General features: G+C 38.1%; 1 protein-coding gene across 2 annotated transcripts in view; it reads left to right on the top strand.

Annotated features, from left to right (window-relative positions):
* Window positions 1-17,526, top strand: part of LOC149227588 (uncharacterized) — a 121,111-nt gene that overhangs the window by 28,050 nt on the left and 75,535 nt on the right. Inside the window, exons 7-8 of one of the 2 annotated variants that reach the window (XM_089375534.1) lie at window positions 8,849-8,920; window positions 9,074-9,145. The exons of the other annotated variant lie outside the window; for it this stretch is intronic. Coding sequence (XP_089231660.1) covers window positions 8,849-8,920; window positions 9,074-9,145 — 144 coding nt within the window. The remainder of the gene's footprint in view (window positions 1-8,848; window positions 8,921-9,073; window positions 9,146-17,526) is intronic. 2 annotated transcript variants of the gene reach the window in all.

The raw sequence follows: 17,526 nt of genomic DNA, 5'->3' as shown, positions 1-17,526 counted from the left end.
TGCCTTCATGTTGGATTTGCCTTCATATCTGTAAATTTATGTTGTTGTTAATGTTGAGAATTCAAGGTTGTATGAGCCTCCCTTGATTGAAGATCAAGGATAGAATAATCAAATTCCATCTATTGAACGCTTTTCTCCATAATTATTTAATGTGCTTCAACAAGACAATATACTTGACAGAAAAACAAGGACATCAAAAAGGGGAAGTATTGATTATCTTCGAGTGGGGCTCAAAGGTACAATTCCTTCAAAAGCCAAATGAATAGAGGTTGGAAAGGTGAGGGAATGTACCCTCACTTGCTGAACCATTGAAAGTGATCCTTTCATTAGGAAATTTTTGAGGTCTAAAATGGGCCTCCTAAAGAAATTATAAAATAATAGTGGAAATAATAAAATAAAATTAGATTACATCTCAAATTTTAGAGGGAAAAATACAAAACTATTTTTTCAACTCGTATTTTCAACCTATCTCCCTATGGGTTTACTCAAATTTCGAGCCAAAACACTTGTTGGATGTAGAATTTGATTGCTCATTCAAGGAGTACCCATGTTGCATACTTTCGATGGACCTTTCTACATGAAAATGGAGAATTACATGAAAAACATGATTTCAATCATGTTTTTTAATGTATTTCTCATTTTTCATGTAGTATGGTGCATCAAAAGTATGCAATATGGGTACTCCTTGGATGAGGAATTAATTTTTTCATCCAACATTTACTTCCACTCAAAATTTGAGTAAAAACTTAGGGAGATAAGTTGAAAATACGAGTTGAAAAAGTAGTTTTATTATTGTATTATTTTTTAATCTTTGTACTTTTTTACTCCAAAAATGGTGAATCATCCTCCATGGTTGACATCATCATCTTGAATCCTATTGGTTCTTATAAAGTTTATTTTGGTTGTACATTTTTCTTAGGAGGCCCATTTTAGACCTCAAAATTCCCCTGATGTGGGGTCCAAAAGACTTCTAGCGGGGAGGAGTGATCAGGTGCTCAAAATTATGCTAAAAAATCAAAGTGTTAGAATTTTGTTAAACTTAGCTTCAGATTGAAGAGCTCGTCATTATGATTCCAATGGTGCGAACAAAACTCAAATCCAAGCTCGTATGCAAAAGTTAAAGCAAGTCAAAGTTCTTATTTGACTTGCTTACATGACACGATTGGATGACGTGGTAGGTTCCATTAGCGAATTGGGAGGCACCAATTGATAGGCCTCCATTGGACCTCGCATATCGCAAATCGCAGGTTGAAGGGGGATCATGTTAAAGAATTGCCCCCCAAGCAGGGAAGGGATTGTGATGCGATAAATCTCAATCACACATCAACGAATACCTTAAGGTGACGCGTACTAGTTGCAAACTCGACAGTGGCGTAGAATGTAAAACAGGAATAGTGAAATCATACAGTGAAAATAGCAGTTTAGGAAATCAGGTGTAACGGGGCAAGGGGATTATTTATAATCGAGATTAGTTTACCATTATGGGAAAGTTGTTACTGATCAAGAAAATGGGCATTTAATGTAGAGGGAGAATGGTAATAAGAGGAAAATGATAGAGGCAACAGATCGATGGCAAGGGATAGGGACACGTGGCATGCAATGGTTGGAAGTGGAAGGCGTGGGAAGATATTACCGTTGATGCGGTATTGGAAGGCGCGGGAAACCAGATAGGCGGATTTTCGGGGGGGTGGCGGTAAGTGGTAATGAGTGAGGGGGGTGTGAAGCATAGAGGTGGTGACACGTAGTGGGGGGGTCGCATGGGTTAAACTTCTTTTCACACCCCCCACCCCCTTCTGTTATCACATATCATAGCGAGGGGGTGCGAAATGGCTTCCCTGCCGTTGATCTGGGAGGGAAGCGGATCACCATTCATTTGTATTTGAACTTTATCGCTTCACGAAAAATCACTTTTGTCGTTTATTGACTTTGACTAAAGTATATTAATGTTTATTTGCACAAATTTAATCAGTGTTTTACAAGGTAATTAAATCCTAATTAAAACTTAATCTAACTTCGGCGCATTTAGACTAGCAGCCATTATTTGCCTAATTCACTTGTAATCCTATTCTAATACAACTTTGGCCAAACTTTGAGCATATTAGGCCATTAATTTATTCTATTCTATCCTATCTTCTAGTGTTCGACCAAGATTAAACAGTTTGGTGAACTTATTCTCTAATCTAAAACATAAATTTAAATGATTTGATCAAGATTAAACTGTATGATTCAAATCAGAAGAAAAGGTTGTGGCATGTAAACAAGATGCACACAAAACCTTGATTTATTACAATGCAATTTATTTCTATGAAGTGGCATTTAAACAAGAACATTTATACAAAATTTGATTTTCTTTTGATGGGGTTTTATTTCATCTCTTTATTTATTTTCTATTTTTTCATATTTCCAATTTTTTATTTTTTATTTTCATACCCTCTTTTATAAATAAAAACTAACTTATAAAAAATAAAGCATGTTACAATAGACCCAAGAAGAAACAAGAGCTAAAGAGGTAAGGAGGGTGATGACAAAAGAAGACAGGGAGCCTTTATACATCAGAGCAGAATTAGTGAACCCCAAGGTTGTCATCAGTAACCACAACCTCATCTCCACTGATCCTAAATTGGCACCTCGGTATATGGAAACGCTTAGGATGTTGGGGATAGAAATTTTTGCATGTTGGCCAAAGAAGATGGCATGCTCTGCCTCACAGTTTGCAAATTAGAGAGTATCACTCTCTAGAAAGACTAAGGAATTCCTTAGAGAGAGCCCCACTCTACAAACTAATCATGCAAAGGTTGAAAATCAAGTGGAGATGACTCAAACACAATCCTTCCTTACTGTTGTGCCTACAGGAGATAAGAGACCAGGTTGAAGAACAAAGGGAGTGGACAGACATAGTAGCAAATGCAAGTTTCTACCCACAAGAAGGCACACCATCTGAGATGCCTTGGGATGTAAAAAAGGCCACCAAGGCCATGAATGAACTTCACATCAGTAGTTGAGTTTCTCAGAGGGTGAGAAACACCTTTAGCAAGGGGTGATGATGTGTCCCATCAATAGCTATATTTTGAGGCCCATTGTGCTATCCTCCAACCCTTAAAACTCTCATTTCTTCACATTAATTCACATTTTTAGCCATAATATGTTTAGTAGGAAGACTAAAGGGTGCTTGTCATATTTCATGGCATAATGTGATTAATATGTAGGAAAAAGAAGCATTTTTGGAGATATTTACTATGTAGGAGCTTGTTGGAGACATCTAGAGAGAAAATAGGGGGCTTATCCACTACATTAACTCTCCAACTCGACTTGAGATAAAAAATTCCTCACCAACAACTCGAATTCACTAGAAGCTAAGGAACTCAAGTGCGTGTTAAGATCCAAAGGAACCAAATCCACCAATTTCGAGATTTTGGAGGGAAGCACTCCTCCTTTCAAGGGAGTTGTCGCTCAACTACTTTTTGTATAAATAAACAAGCCTAAAGGCTCATTAGGATTCAAGTTTTTGTTAGAGATAGGAGTATCTATTGAGAGGCTAGTGCTTGATACTGTTATTTTCATGTTTCATATGATATATGTGACTCTTATTTTCTGTCAATGAAAAGTTTATTGTTGACCTAAATCTGAGTTAACTTTAGAGGGTTGAAACCCTTGGGTTTGGGCCCAACCCAGAGGCTTTAGTCCCTCTGCTGTATTCTTTCATTGTTCTTGTTTAAGCCGTTGAATTTATTTCCTTGTTTAAGTAGGAATTACATTACAAAAATTGTAGTTGTAGGTTTGACCACCACCTCTCTTGTGGGAAGTGGTTGGAAGATCTACAACAACAAACCAAAAACATGTGTTTATGATTTCATGGAAATTGCTAAGTGTTGGAGTGTAATTCTTCTACATTCTTGGTTTCTGCAGCTTAGAAGTTAGTAGCGTTGATTTGAAAATTAGAGCAGGTATGTGTTGTAGGATTAGAGTAGATCTTAACAAAATTCAACTCATCTTTTCCACTTTTATTTAGTTTGTTGTAATATTGATCATTTAATTGCATGTACTTGATTAATCTGCAGGGATTTCTATTGACTTGCAGGGGTGGGCACACTCTTCCACATCCACTTATATCATTCCATATTTCTCCTAGACACCTCATATTCTCTCAAACTCTGCAACCGAGATCACCTTTCTAGGGCCAATGAAGGACATCGTGGGCATAAATGTTTGTGCAAGATCGCTCTCCAAGGGGTACTAAGCTTGGAAAAATGGCTCCCACACCCTTCATTCACCTTCATCCACCTTACTTAACCTTCAATATACCATCCTTTCCCTCAGAAAGCTCTCAAACCCCCTCTTGTAGCAAAACAGGGCCTCATGTAGCAATTCTTATAGAAGTGTTGTAGCACTGCTTAAATCCAACCATATTTGCTCCAGACTTTGATCCTTGCATTTAATGGCCCCCATGCTTTGATTTCATTATTGAGGAAGGCTCCAAGACCACTCCAACCCCATCCTTTCCTCACTGCAATCAGAAGACAGCTAGTAAAATTAGACTTAGTAATTTTAAATTCCATATTTGTGTTGAAGATTGAATTCCTCATTTTCAAGCAAGTTTCAATTAGATAAATGATTTATGCAAATATACTATTGATTTTATTAGTGTGCAAGTAGAGTAGCATGGTTTACTTTTGCAACTAGACTAGTCTATTCCTTTCATGCAATTATAATTATCCTTTACATTTAATGAATGGAATTTTCATTTTTGTAGTTAGAATCATGTTCATTTCCTTGCAATCAAGATATGCTTTCATAAGAAATTCTATTTGTAGTTAGCTGAAGGAGTGGTCTCTGAATACCTTGATTTGATCTAAATACTAAGGGTGACATGAGTAGAACTTAACCTACTATGCATATAACATTGTCACCTCTAAGTTTGTACGAACCCTGTGTTGATAATTTAAGTTGATAGCCTTGGAAGTTTCAACATCCTTGATGCAATACCATGGCTCATCAATCATGATGAAGAATATTATATAAAATTCCTCTTCCATAAATGCTCCATAAACATCACACATGTGGGAAAAGTGAGCCAATGAGGGTGGCATCTCCTCCAAAATAGTGTAATAATTCTCTAAATGTCATGTCTTTTCACAACAAGGTGCAAAATATCACCAAAATTCCATGCATCATCAGAAGAAAGTTTCAACTCATCATCCTTCATGCTAGATCGACTGAAGTATAGTGATATTTCATCATAAAGGTGCAACATTGCATCATAAATGAAATTTCCTTAAGCAAATACAAAACATCATCAAGGAAAGTGGATCCATGACCTCTCTAAATATGTGTCTCAACATCATCAAGTGCAACGTCATCATGAGAAAGGATTTATCTACATCACCAAAGTTGGGCATCTCAACAATTTATCATATCATCTCAAGGCCAAAACATGTTCTAAAGGGTATGCAATGTCTTGAATGGGGTGTGGAAGAAGATCATCCATGCCTCGTAAAGTACAATGTCTTTACCATCAGAAAAAAGTAGAGGATACAAGAATAAAATGGGACCAATCAATATGTACAAGAGCCATTGTAACATAAAACATGGTTCAAGATTAATGTAAAATCCATTAAGTAGATGTTATGAACTAGTTTATTTTACTAAAATCTTTGTTGTGATTGTCAGGTGGTTCAACAACCTAGTTCTTGGGCACCTACTCCACAGGTACCCAATCCCTCTAGAGAAGTATATTGTCACAAATAAATGAAGCGTTGAGACTCTTGGGCCTCATAGCAATAACATCATATGACACATGTCCCTAATCACCTCCTGCACTCGGGACATTAGATCATATTGTATTGGATTTGATGATCCTTCAGGATGACACACTTGGACCTAACATTCCCCCAGGATGTCCTTGACACTATTGGATGGATGGCAGTTGTTCCAGAGCCCATATGAGGATGGTTTCACCTTCAGAGACTAGGGATGGCTAGTTTCACGTGAGAAGCCCTCAATGTTGGAGTAGAGGAGGCCACTTTGAGCAGTTCTAGATCCATGGAGACCACTTTGTGGTGCCCCATCTAGATCTTGGGACCCCACAGGAGGTATTGAGGTGGATTTGAGGGCCAACCCTCAAATCATGGATATGACATACTTCTACGTCATCTTGGACACCTCATCACACTTGGACATGCCATTTAGAGCACATTTATTGCATGACATCAGCCCTAGAGAGATAGCAACTCACACCTATGGGTTAATTAAGGCATATTTGTGAAAATCTAGTGGGTTGGCTTGTAACCCAAATTATTTTGTCATCAAACTTGTTTTTAGGGGATTTGTGGGCTAATTAATGTTATCCTCATATAAATAGAGGAGAGGGTCATTCTATTTCATCATGATCACTTGTGACTTGATTTCGACCTCCTTGAGGATTTTGGCCTAGCTTGTATCTTGTGGAGATGTGATTCTATAGATCATTTTTGTCTATTGGAGCTATTTCTTGGCATTGGAGATGTTGTCTTGGAGCAATAAAGAATTGTTCATGCCTTTTCTCTTGTAAATGAACCCTGTACTTGATAAATTTTTGATCTTATGTCTAATGTATGGAATGTATTGATTATATATGGTTTTCTATTGTGCCATTTATTCTTGAAGATCAATTGTATAGAATATAGATATCATCATTGTATACATTACTCATGTATGAAATGTGAATGGTGATCCTCTAAGTGAAACTTTAAACTAGCTCTCCAAGTGACCTTGATCCCTCACAAAGATAATAGCTAGGGTTTTGATCTAGAGCATCAAAATTCCCTTACTCCTTCACAAAATCTAGCCAATACTTCAACTCCATACACTCCATCATCCCGGGGACTGGGAACCGGCCTTGTCAAATTGGTGATCACACATAATTGCATCCCTAAACTAAATTTTGCTTTCTTATTTCTGATTTTGGCACTCTTAAGGATAAGTCGTCATCTAGGGCTTGGTGTGAAATGGTTTAGAAGGATAATTTTGGCTTGTGGAGAGATTCAACATTGAGGGAGGAGTTGATTGCCTCAAAATCATCTTCCTTTAATGGACAATTTTTACATTTCAAGGTTTAATTCTCTTGCCTAGGAAAACCCTAGTTTGCAAAGCTTCAACTTGAGGGGTTATTGAAGGTTCCTTTTTCCATTTTCTTGCTAGTATTTATTTGTGGGGAAACCTTTTCTTAGCCTATTGACTCTAGCATAATCCATTTGTCTTGCATAATCCATTTGTCTTGCTATCTCTCAAGCCCTAGGTGAATTGATTCTTAATTTGGTCTTGATAGAGGATATGAGTTCCCCTTTTCTTGCTTAATGAGCTTTGTCCTTAAGAAGAGTCATCCTCTATAAGCCACTTGTCACCTTGAACCTAGCATATCTTTCATAGATGGCCTTTCTAATGTGAAGCCTCTCATTGGTGAAAGTACATAAAGAGCAGGGGTTAGTGGCTGTCGTGTTAGTGGATCACACCTCATTGTTGTCACTTAGTCTAGTGTTTTGTCTTATAGGGTGCCCCTTTAGAAGATCTGCTAAATCTTGAGGCAATAGGTTGCATTAGAAGATGGAAGTTAGTGTGCAAGAAAAAAGGATGTTTATTTCCTTGATAAAATAATTCCCAAAGCCTAATACTAAAAGCATGCCAAGAACGAAGGAAAAAATGTGGTAATTGCCTTAGTATAATATTTCCTAAAACCTAGTACTGAAAGCATGCACGAATGAATGGTTCCTTGACTTTAGCTTAGGCATAATAAGTTCATTTATATTGTTAGTACCTTAGCTAAACTATTATTTCTACTAACATAAATTCACAATGCTTTTTGAATTCCATTATTATATCAAACACATCGAAAGCCGAGTTCTATTAATAATATTTGGTCACGGGAGAGTATAGTTACATTTTTCTTTCTATCGTTTTAGTTCACATTATATAATTGGTTCTTATCTTTTGACAACTTCATTCCTTATATTTGTTGCTTTATGGTCTCTACTTTTTCTTTTATAAGAAATTCCATGAATGGATGGACTTGTTTTCTTGATCGTATGTTATCACCTTTCTATTATATGTCTTTCGGATCTGGTATGATCATATACATTTGACTTTCCTCTAGTCCACCTTCTTTACATTGTTTTGGATTTTTCTTATGGTAGGTACCTTAGATGATAACCATGACGATAAGAATAATACGAAGAAATTTAGAGCTTTATGGATGTAATAAAACACCAATCCATAGAATCCAATCGTAAATTACCATGTACAAGCTTTGGGTGGTAGCAAATTTAGATTTTATGGAAGTAGTCCAGCATTCTATATAAGGATGTTTATTATATAAAGCTCTATATTTGTTGCCGGTATATTTACTGTAAATTCCTGTATTTATATGTGATATAATCGACTTAATCCAATGAATGGAAAATGAAATGTTCCTTGTCCACTCTCAAAGGCATAAGCAATGCAACTCTATTACATGTAATGAGGCATCCATTTAAGATATATTTCACAAGAATAAGAAATGTTTTAATGAAGATCACTGGATCAGGCCATTGTCATTCCGAAGATATATTTCTTATTACTTGGAAAGTGAGTCACTTGATTGGGTTATTGACCATATAAGTTACTTGAATGCCTATATTTGGTGCGTCAATGATTAGTGACTTTCCAACAGATTCCTATTTTTCTATTGTGATTACTGTTAGATGCTCAGGAGTGGAGGGAAGCAAAATTTATCCAAATTATTCCTTGTGCTTGTCACACACTTGTCATTAGACAGATGGCTAGAAATCATTCCAAATATTCCTAATTTGAAATTTTGTTCTCTATTTTTACCAAACAGGTACATTGATAGTTCAGGAGTAAGTGGAGAGATACCATCCTCCTTTCGAAATCTTAAAAGCTTGAGAATTTTGTGAGTTTTCATTGCTACTATTCTCGATAGTAGTAGTCTGTTTTTCTTATCTTGGTACATACCACAAAATGAGTTTCATGCATTGGAAAATTGCTATGAAATATATATTAAGACGATTGTATTTGGATAACACTTTTTGGTTTTGTGATCTAGATGGGCTTCTGATAATCAATTCACTGGAGGAATACCAGACTTCATTGGAAGTTGGAAGAACCTTGTTGATCTGTATGTGTGTTTTCACTGTGTAATTTTTACTGATCTATATGTGTGTTTTCACTGTGTAATTGAGTTGATATATGGTATTTGAAAATTTATAATGTATATGGATATACATATGCTCGATACAAATTTAATTGTTTCTGTGCAGGTTTTTTGGTTTCATTCAACTTAATGCTCATATTACTAGAAATGTAGTTAGCTTTGTAAATTGCTGCAACATAAGCAGACATAGGAAACAGGTTTGCAGGAGATAATTCCTATTCTAGGATGCTTTGGGTATTAATAAATTTTCGTTATTGTAGGAGACAGATTTGTTGTTATTGTTAGGATTGTTATCATCCCAAGAAACTCTCCTAGGTTGTATCTTAGAGATGCCCGGGAACATTACGAAACTCAACAAAAATGTTGGAAATGGGTGGATGAATGGAAGGAATGATGCTTGTTCAAGCTAGATAACCACTTATACTATGCTTAACCCCAAACATGCGTGAACACCCTCAGACTACAAGCCTTTAAACCACCAATCACTCACAGTTCAAGGATTAAGTGAATATGGAGAACACTAACCACACCAGCAGATGAACAAGACCATGTGATGGCCAGCTGCAACCAGTAAATAGGTCTGCAAATCTATTTCCTAATACACAGACATGATGATAGCTCTCTGGCATTAAGTAAACAGAAGCCTGAATAACACACCTTCAATGATACATACAAGAGTTTAACAGAGATGTAGGATGACAACGCCTTTACTACTAAAGATCAAGAGTACATGAAAACTGCATAACAGGCATAGCCTAGAACAGAGAAGAAGTGGAAAGTGAGAAATTAACAACAAAAGAAGCTTGTATTAGCTGAAAATGAAGACGAGATGCTGCAGGTATCAAAGCAGTTACAGTCTCCAGAAGTTGAGCCTTACATCAAAACAACAACCATCAACCCTGATTACATCTGTTTTCTGGGTATATATGGAGTTTCTTTACAAAATGCTCTGCTACTCTAGGTGTGGAGGAGTCATAATTGACCACCAACCGCTTTAACTGTCTGATAGATCTTCTGAGTGCAATTTTTTGCTTTAATGAATGAATTTCACGTTCACTGGTGCTTTTTTGTCCTTTTCAAGCAAGTGGAGTGTTGTATGGATGAATTTTCATGACTATTAAATGTGTTGATCTACTCGAGGCACGTCCTTTTCCCCTCAACCATACTATTTATTGAATGCATTTGTTGAAGATGAAATACTCCGGGTACTGGTAGATGAACTTCTTCGTCCTTCAGGAGCATAGAACAATCAAAGGTGACGTACAACATGGTGGGTGGAAGATCTGGTCAGAAGAGCAGAATTGGCTGTTGGATGAAACAAATGGACGGCGGAGAGCACTTAACATGGAGTATCGGGAGGAATCGGGCAGAAACAGGATCCAAAAAACGTGAGCCGTCGGATCACAGGCAGACAGATCCGACAGCCATCAGGGGGAAGAGTAGCACGGGAGATAATGCGCGGGGATAGGCAAATGGGTGGTAAGCAGTATGTATCGCACCGCTTTTGGGAGGGAAGTGGTAAAGGTACAACGGCCAGAGATACGAGTCATCGTGCGACGCGTGGCTGATGGGACGCGATGAAAACCATCTTGCTCGCGAGTTAATGTGTTGGGTCCCTATAATACTAGTGATTACCCCATTAATATTGTAGTTGCATCCCTTATTAATATTGTTGTGCCCCTGTTATACCCATATTGTTATTACTGTGCCCCATAGAATCCCTCTATTGTTATTTTTGTGGCTTTATATTATTATTGTTAGGTTGGTTGGGTTATATTGCGACTCCTTAGACTCCTATATACAGAAAGGAGTTTTGTCATTTGAATCATCCAAGAATTGTTCATTTATGTAATGTAAAGGAGGTTGCCCCCTCGAAGAGGCTGAATTCTAAGGTGTTGATCTATCTTTTCTATCTTTTCTTGAGCTGGTTTCATAACATTTGGTATCAAAGCTTTGGATTCTAGGGTTTCGCTGCTCCAAACAGGTCTTCGTGGAATTTTCACTATAACTTTTTTTCTGCGACGTTTCAAAATATTAAAAAAAAACCCATTTGAGAATAAATCTCACTGAATCTCGGGACCGAATTTAAGATCTTTTAGCGCTATATTTGTGGAGATATGATCTGAGGAAGTTGGTCTTTTTGCAGACTTCTGAATTATATTCCAAACAGGTGACCTGAGGAAAATCGTCATAACTTTCTTTCTGAGCATCGGATTGAAATTTCGTAAGAAGGTACAGAAAGAGGACGGACTGTAGTTTCTTGTATATCATTTTCAGAGCCAAAGGTCGAAACAGGGACACGTGGCACGTCGTACAAGTTCGCTCTACTGAACTAGTATATAATCAGGTCACTGTGGGAGATTTGACATAACTCTTCCTCGGAGAATCCAATTGGGATCAGACTGAAGGCATTGGAAAGAGGACATAGAGGGCTACTACAGATCACAATTTCAGAACTGGATGATCCAAAATTACAGAGATACATCAGAGGCAATATCGAGCTCCTACAAAGTGAAAAAAGGTGTGTAGATTCTTTTAAATTTTTGCTTAAGATTGGTTTGAAAATTTATTTTGAAGGAATTAAAAGGGCATAGTAGAGCATTATTATCAGTAATGAATGCCCCGAGGAAAGAAAATGCAAACAACTAGTAAGCAACCTGAAATCCCTAGCATGACTCATGAAGAAGAGGAAGAAATGCTACATGATATATCAAAATTACAAGAACAAGTGCAAAAAATGTCACGCTCTGATACCAAATGTTATGAAACCAGCTCAAGAAAAGATAGAAAAGATAGATCAACGCCTTAGAATTCAGCCTCTTCGAGGGGGAAACCTCCTTTACATTACATAAATGAACAATTCTTGGATGATTCAAATGACAAAAACTCCTTTCTATATATAGGAGTCTAAGGAGTCGCAATATAACCCAGCCGACCTAACAATAATAATATAAAGCCACAAAAATAACAATAGAGGCATTCTATGGGGCACAGCAATAACAATATGGGGATAACAAGGGCACAACAATATTAATAAGGGATGCAACTACAATATTAATGGGGTAATGTGCGGGCAGCTTATGGGCGCGGGAGGTGCAAATTCTGTCCGATCGCGACAGAGTAGATCGAACGGTGCGGAGACAAAGGGGTAGGTTACTTGCGGTGGGAACTGTTGGATCAGAACGCATTGATCGACGGTTGCGATTAAATGCGATGAGTTATGAAAGCGCCAAGTTATATGGTCGGGTCTTATGGAAGTTTTGAGTTTCGCGCTTAGGACTGGGACTAGACTGAAATGGGGTTTACGACGAGTTTTGGAGGAAAACACGGGTAGTGGGGCTAAGAGAGTGTAAGGAGGATGAAGGAGAAGGAAGGAACAGACTGCCGCGAGCTGCCTTCTGAGCATAACACACGGCCAAGCTTGTACTTGGTCCTCCAAATGCTAAAAGTAATAGCAGAGCTAACACTGGCTCCTTCTGGGGATGAGATCCCCCCTGTGGGGTCTCAAGAACTTGCAGATCAATGCCTTTCCTGTGAAAAACAAATTAGCAAAACTTCCTAGTGTTTCATTGTGCATGGAGTCTAGCTGAACTTACACTAACACTGATAAAACAACATATTTACAATTTTAAGGCCAAAGACCTTAAACAACATAAATCTTCAGAAAACGCCCATTCACTGGGTCATCAAAAACTACTTCTCCTCCCATGCTTTTCAGCATGAAGGTGTTGTTCCCTTGAGTCTGAGAAATGATAAAAGGCCCTGTCTAGAAAGCATTAAACTTTCCATGGTTGCCTTTCTTTTCTTTTAGTGCATCCCACTTCAGAACCAAATTTCCAACCTGAAAATTATTTGATTTTGTCCTTTTGTCAAAGGATTCCTTGATCTTTTTCTGATGTGTTGTAGACTTTTCAACCAGCTGTTATCTGATTTGGTGTACCTCTGCTAAATCAGTGATCCTTTTTGCCATGTATTCTTCCTCATTATGTTCTTGTTGCAGGAACTTTGCCACAAGGAGAGTGAAATGAATTGGGAACACGGCCTCAGTGCCATAAACTAGCCTGAATGGAGAACTCCCTATAGATTTCTTAATGGTCACTCTGTCAGCCCACAATGCATACTTGAGCTTAGAATTCCAATTCTTTTTGTTGTCCTCCAACAGCTTTTTGATTATCCTTATCAGGCTCTTGTTTGAAGATTCTGCTAGACCATTTCATTGAGGATAATATGAGGTGGAATGAACCAGTTTAATGCCCATTGAATCACACATTTCCACCAATTCTTTTGCCCTGAAGGCTGCTGCATTTTCTGTGACTAATTTATGTGGACAACCAAATCTGGTAAAGATATGTTCTGTCAAAAACTTCATGACCACATTATGATTAGCCTTTCTGGTCGGGATTGCTTCAATCCACTTACTGAAATAATCAGTGGCTACTAGGATCCATCTGTGTTGGCCACTAGAATGTGGATTGATCTCTCTAATAAAATCCAAGCTCCACTGTTGAAAAGGTCCTTTTGCATATATTGGTTTTAGGGGCAGGGACTTCAATTGCTGTTTCCCTTCAAATCTTTGGCACCTGTCACAAGATTTCACGAATGAGAAGACATTAGAAAATAAGGTGGGCCAATAGTACCCAACTCTGAGGATCTTATGGGCAGTGGTTTTCCAATAATGGTGTCCCCCACACATGCTGGAATGAAATTGCTGCATAACCTCCACTGATTGTTCTTTGTCCAGACACCTTAAAATCATTCCAGAGGGATCCCTCCAATAGAGCAGATTTTCACGGATGCAATATTTTGCTGCCCTAAGCTTAATAGTTCTGGCTTGACTTGTGCTTAAGCCTGGAGGAACTTCTAGCTTCAACAAGAATTTAGCTATTGCAAAGTACCAATCACAAGAAGCTAGATTTTCTGCTAATGACTGCCTTTCTCCTGGTTCAACTACTTCCTCTTCTTTTGTTTGACCATTTTCCGAGCTTGAGCACATGAGATTTATGTCTAATGTTCTGCAATTTTCTTCTGCTAATAGTCTGGCAAGACCCTGACCTCTGACAAGATTGGTGGGCTTCAGTTCTATATTAAATTCAATCATCTTTGCAATCCATTTAGCCCTTCTCCCATCAGCATCAGGTTGTGTTAAGACATCTTTTATTTCAGCAAAGGGTACATATGCAATTATCTTGGAATGCAAAATATAAACTCTGAAAGCTTTCAAAGACTTGATGAGAGCATATGCTTGTTTCTCAATAATATCGTACCTCAGCTCAGCATCCCTTAAGGTTTTGCTGAAAATGCCACCGGATGCTTTGAGCCTTCTTCATCTGCTTGCAATAAAACTGCTGCAAGGGTGTCATTAGAGGCAAAAGAAAATATATGGAACTTCTTGCTATAATCTGCACTGCTTAAAGTGGGAGTTTCCATAATAGCTTTCTTAATGGACTCAAAGGATTTTCTTGCTGCATCAGTGCATTTGATTTCCGACCCCTTCTTTAACATGGAGGTAATATGCTTCACAAGTTCTGCAAAATTTGGTATAAACCTCCTCACAAAATTAATCTTGCCTAGAAAGGACTGGATTTCCTTCTTTGATCTTGGGACAGACAGGGTCTGTACTGCTTTTACTCTTTCTGGTTCAATTTGGACACCTGCAACAGAAACAATATGTCCCAACAGCTTACCTTCTTCTAAAGCAAACTGTGATTTTTTAGGATTGACTGAAATCCCAAACCTTCTGCATTTCAAGAACATTTTCCTCAAATGTTGCAAATGGTCTTGATGGCTGCTGGAGTATACTGTTATATCATCAAGGTAGATAAGGACAAACTTATCCTTCTCTCCCACAAATGCTATATCCATAGCTCTCTGAAAGGTGGCTCCAACATTCATCAACCCAAAAGGCATCTTGGAATACATAAAAGTGCCCCAAGGAGTGGTGAATGCAGTCTTCTCTTAATCATCTGGATGTACAACAACCTGATTATATCCTGAAAATCCATCTAGGAAAGACATCACTTTGGCTCCTGAGACTTTTTGCAGCAAATGCTCCATCTTGGGTAGGGGATAATTATCTTTCTTTGAGCACTTGTTTAAGTTTCTGAAATCAACACAGAGTCTGATTTCTCCACTTTTCTTCCTCACCACAACCAAATTGGCTACCCATTTTGAATATCTAAGAGGGACTATGATTTTGGAAGCCAGCAATTTTTTGATTTCCGTTTCAATCAGAGGAAGGAGCAAAGGATTAATTGGTCTCAGCTTCTGTTTGAAAGGTATGGTGTCTTTCTCTAAAGGGATTTTATGCTGGATGATCTTCTTATCATATGTTTTCAGGTCACTATATTCCCAGGCAAAGACATCAGCAAATTGCTTCATTAGATTGTAGTATTCAGAACTCTAGTCAGCAGATAGATGCATGGACAGATTTATGAATCTAGGTTGACGTGGACTCCCTATATCATGCTTACAGACTACAAACTGATCTTCATTTTGGGCAGCTTTATAGGGCACATCATTCTGGTCAAACAACCTTTCTAGAGGAATTAAACCCTTAGGTATATGATTGTTGGGAAGCTGGACAATACTATCTTTGTTGATTTTATTTCTAAGCTGGAATTGGGGGCTTTCTTGCAAGGCTTCATTTTCTTGGTCAATTTGCATTTCAGAAAATTCATCAATGACTTGCAAGAACCTATTGACTTCATGATCATCATCAAAAACCTTCCAATGGTGGACATTATCAGGCAAGGATGGTCTATATTTCATTTGGACTTCATAAACTAGTCTGAGAGGCATGGGAGGTATGAACATGCTAGCAGACACACCAAGGGAATCAACAAGCTGATTTTTGGCTCTAGGGATATATGAGATACAAAAACTATCAAAAGAATGTTTGAGTCTCCGTACCTCATCTCTGTATGCTTTCAGCCTTGGGTGCTTTGCTTGAAATGTTTTGTTTACTTGCTGAATGATAGATCAGCATCTCCAAACAACTTTATGCTTCCGATTCCTCTGTCTTTAGTTGCGTTAAGGCCCAATATCAGAGCCTCATACTCTTCTATATTGTTCGTGACTTGGAAAGCCAACTTAAAAGACAGATGCGTGCTTTCTTGTTTTGGAGATATCAACACCACCCCTGCTCTTGCAGTCTCCCTGGAACATGCTCCATCAAAGAACATCTCCCAAACCTGACTTCCTTGCTCTTCCTTGGCCTGAATTATTGGTTTCTTGAGCTGCAATGAGGCCTTATGAGATTCTTCAATTTGGAGAATACATGCTCCAAAATCTGTGTCCACAGCATAAATGGGATGATTGGAAGGGTTCCTCTCATCACTGATGATATATGCTAGTTGTGCTTCTCTGTATAATCTCCTGCTTTCTCCTCAAAAAACTGGGATAGTGGCATAAGATAGGTCATTCTGCAATGTCCCAACTAATCTCTTAATCCATCCTCTTGACAACAACATGCTAAATTTGGGAGGGACATCTGCTACCACAATATCCATCATCATACTCTTCATGGGCAGCTGAGTTAGGGTAATGACTAAATATTTAATCAACCCCAGACATTTCAACTTTCTTGAATCAAATGAGAATAAATCATGATATGGTCTGGTGATGTCAAGGCCTAACTCTTCCATGACAGCTTTAGGCATCAAGTTGTAGCTGGCTCCTGTATCTAGCAGGCAGTTGTGGAGGATTTTGTCATGAATGGTCAAGGAGACATAAAATGATGGAGAATTATCATTAGCAGGTTCGGTCATTAGGCTAAGCACGACTGCAGGCCTATCATCTTGCAAATTGAAAGAGTCAGTGGAGGTTTGTATGGTTTTCAGCTCAAGAGCTTCAAGGATAGGCTTTCTAAACACTTCACTCTTTACCAACTCTATCAGAGGCACAAATATTTTTAACTTTTGGACTTATGATTCAAAGCTGAAAGAGGCAGGTAATTTGTCAGAACCTCTTACCTCTTGAACTGGTGCTTTGAGGATGACTGGATCAACTGTTGGTCTTCTCTGTTTGATATTCTGTGATTCTATTTGGACGGTAGCGCTCTGCGCAGGATTCTCCTTGGCATTATTTGCATTTGACCTCAGATTATATCTTTGCTGCTCCTTAGTTTGTAGAATAGCCTCTCTATCCCACCTTTGACTGTCATGTTCTTGCAGCAAAGATTCTTCGTATGCAGCCAATGTTAAAAAGGCAGCACTGCCTTTATCTTCCATACAGTGAATTTCATCCTCATCTTCAATTTGTTCCTCCTCCATGACTACATTTTGGAAAGGGGCTTTAACTCTTTGATCCTCATTGGTTTCTTTACCCTTCTGAATGATTTTCATTTG

Source organism: Pinus tabuliformis, chromosome J (genome assembly GCF_031772625.1).
Source record: "Pinus tabuliformis cultivar Carrire ecotype Pingquan chromosome J, CPIR1, whole genome shotgun sequence".
Lineage (NCBI taxonomy): Eukaryota > Viridiplantae > Streptophyta > Pinopsida > Pinales > Pinaceae > Pinus > Pinus tabuliformis.
The sequence above is the reverse complement of the archived record's forward strand: the minus strand, read 5'-3'. Positions and strand labels throughout refer to the sequence as shown.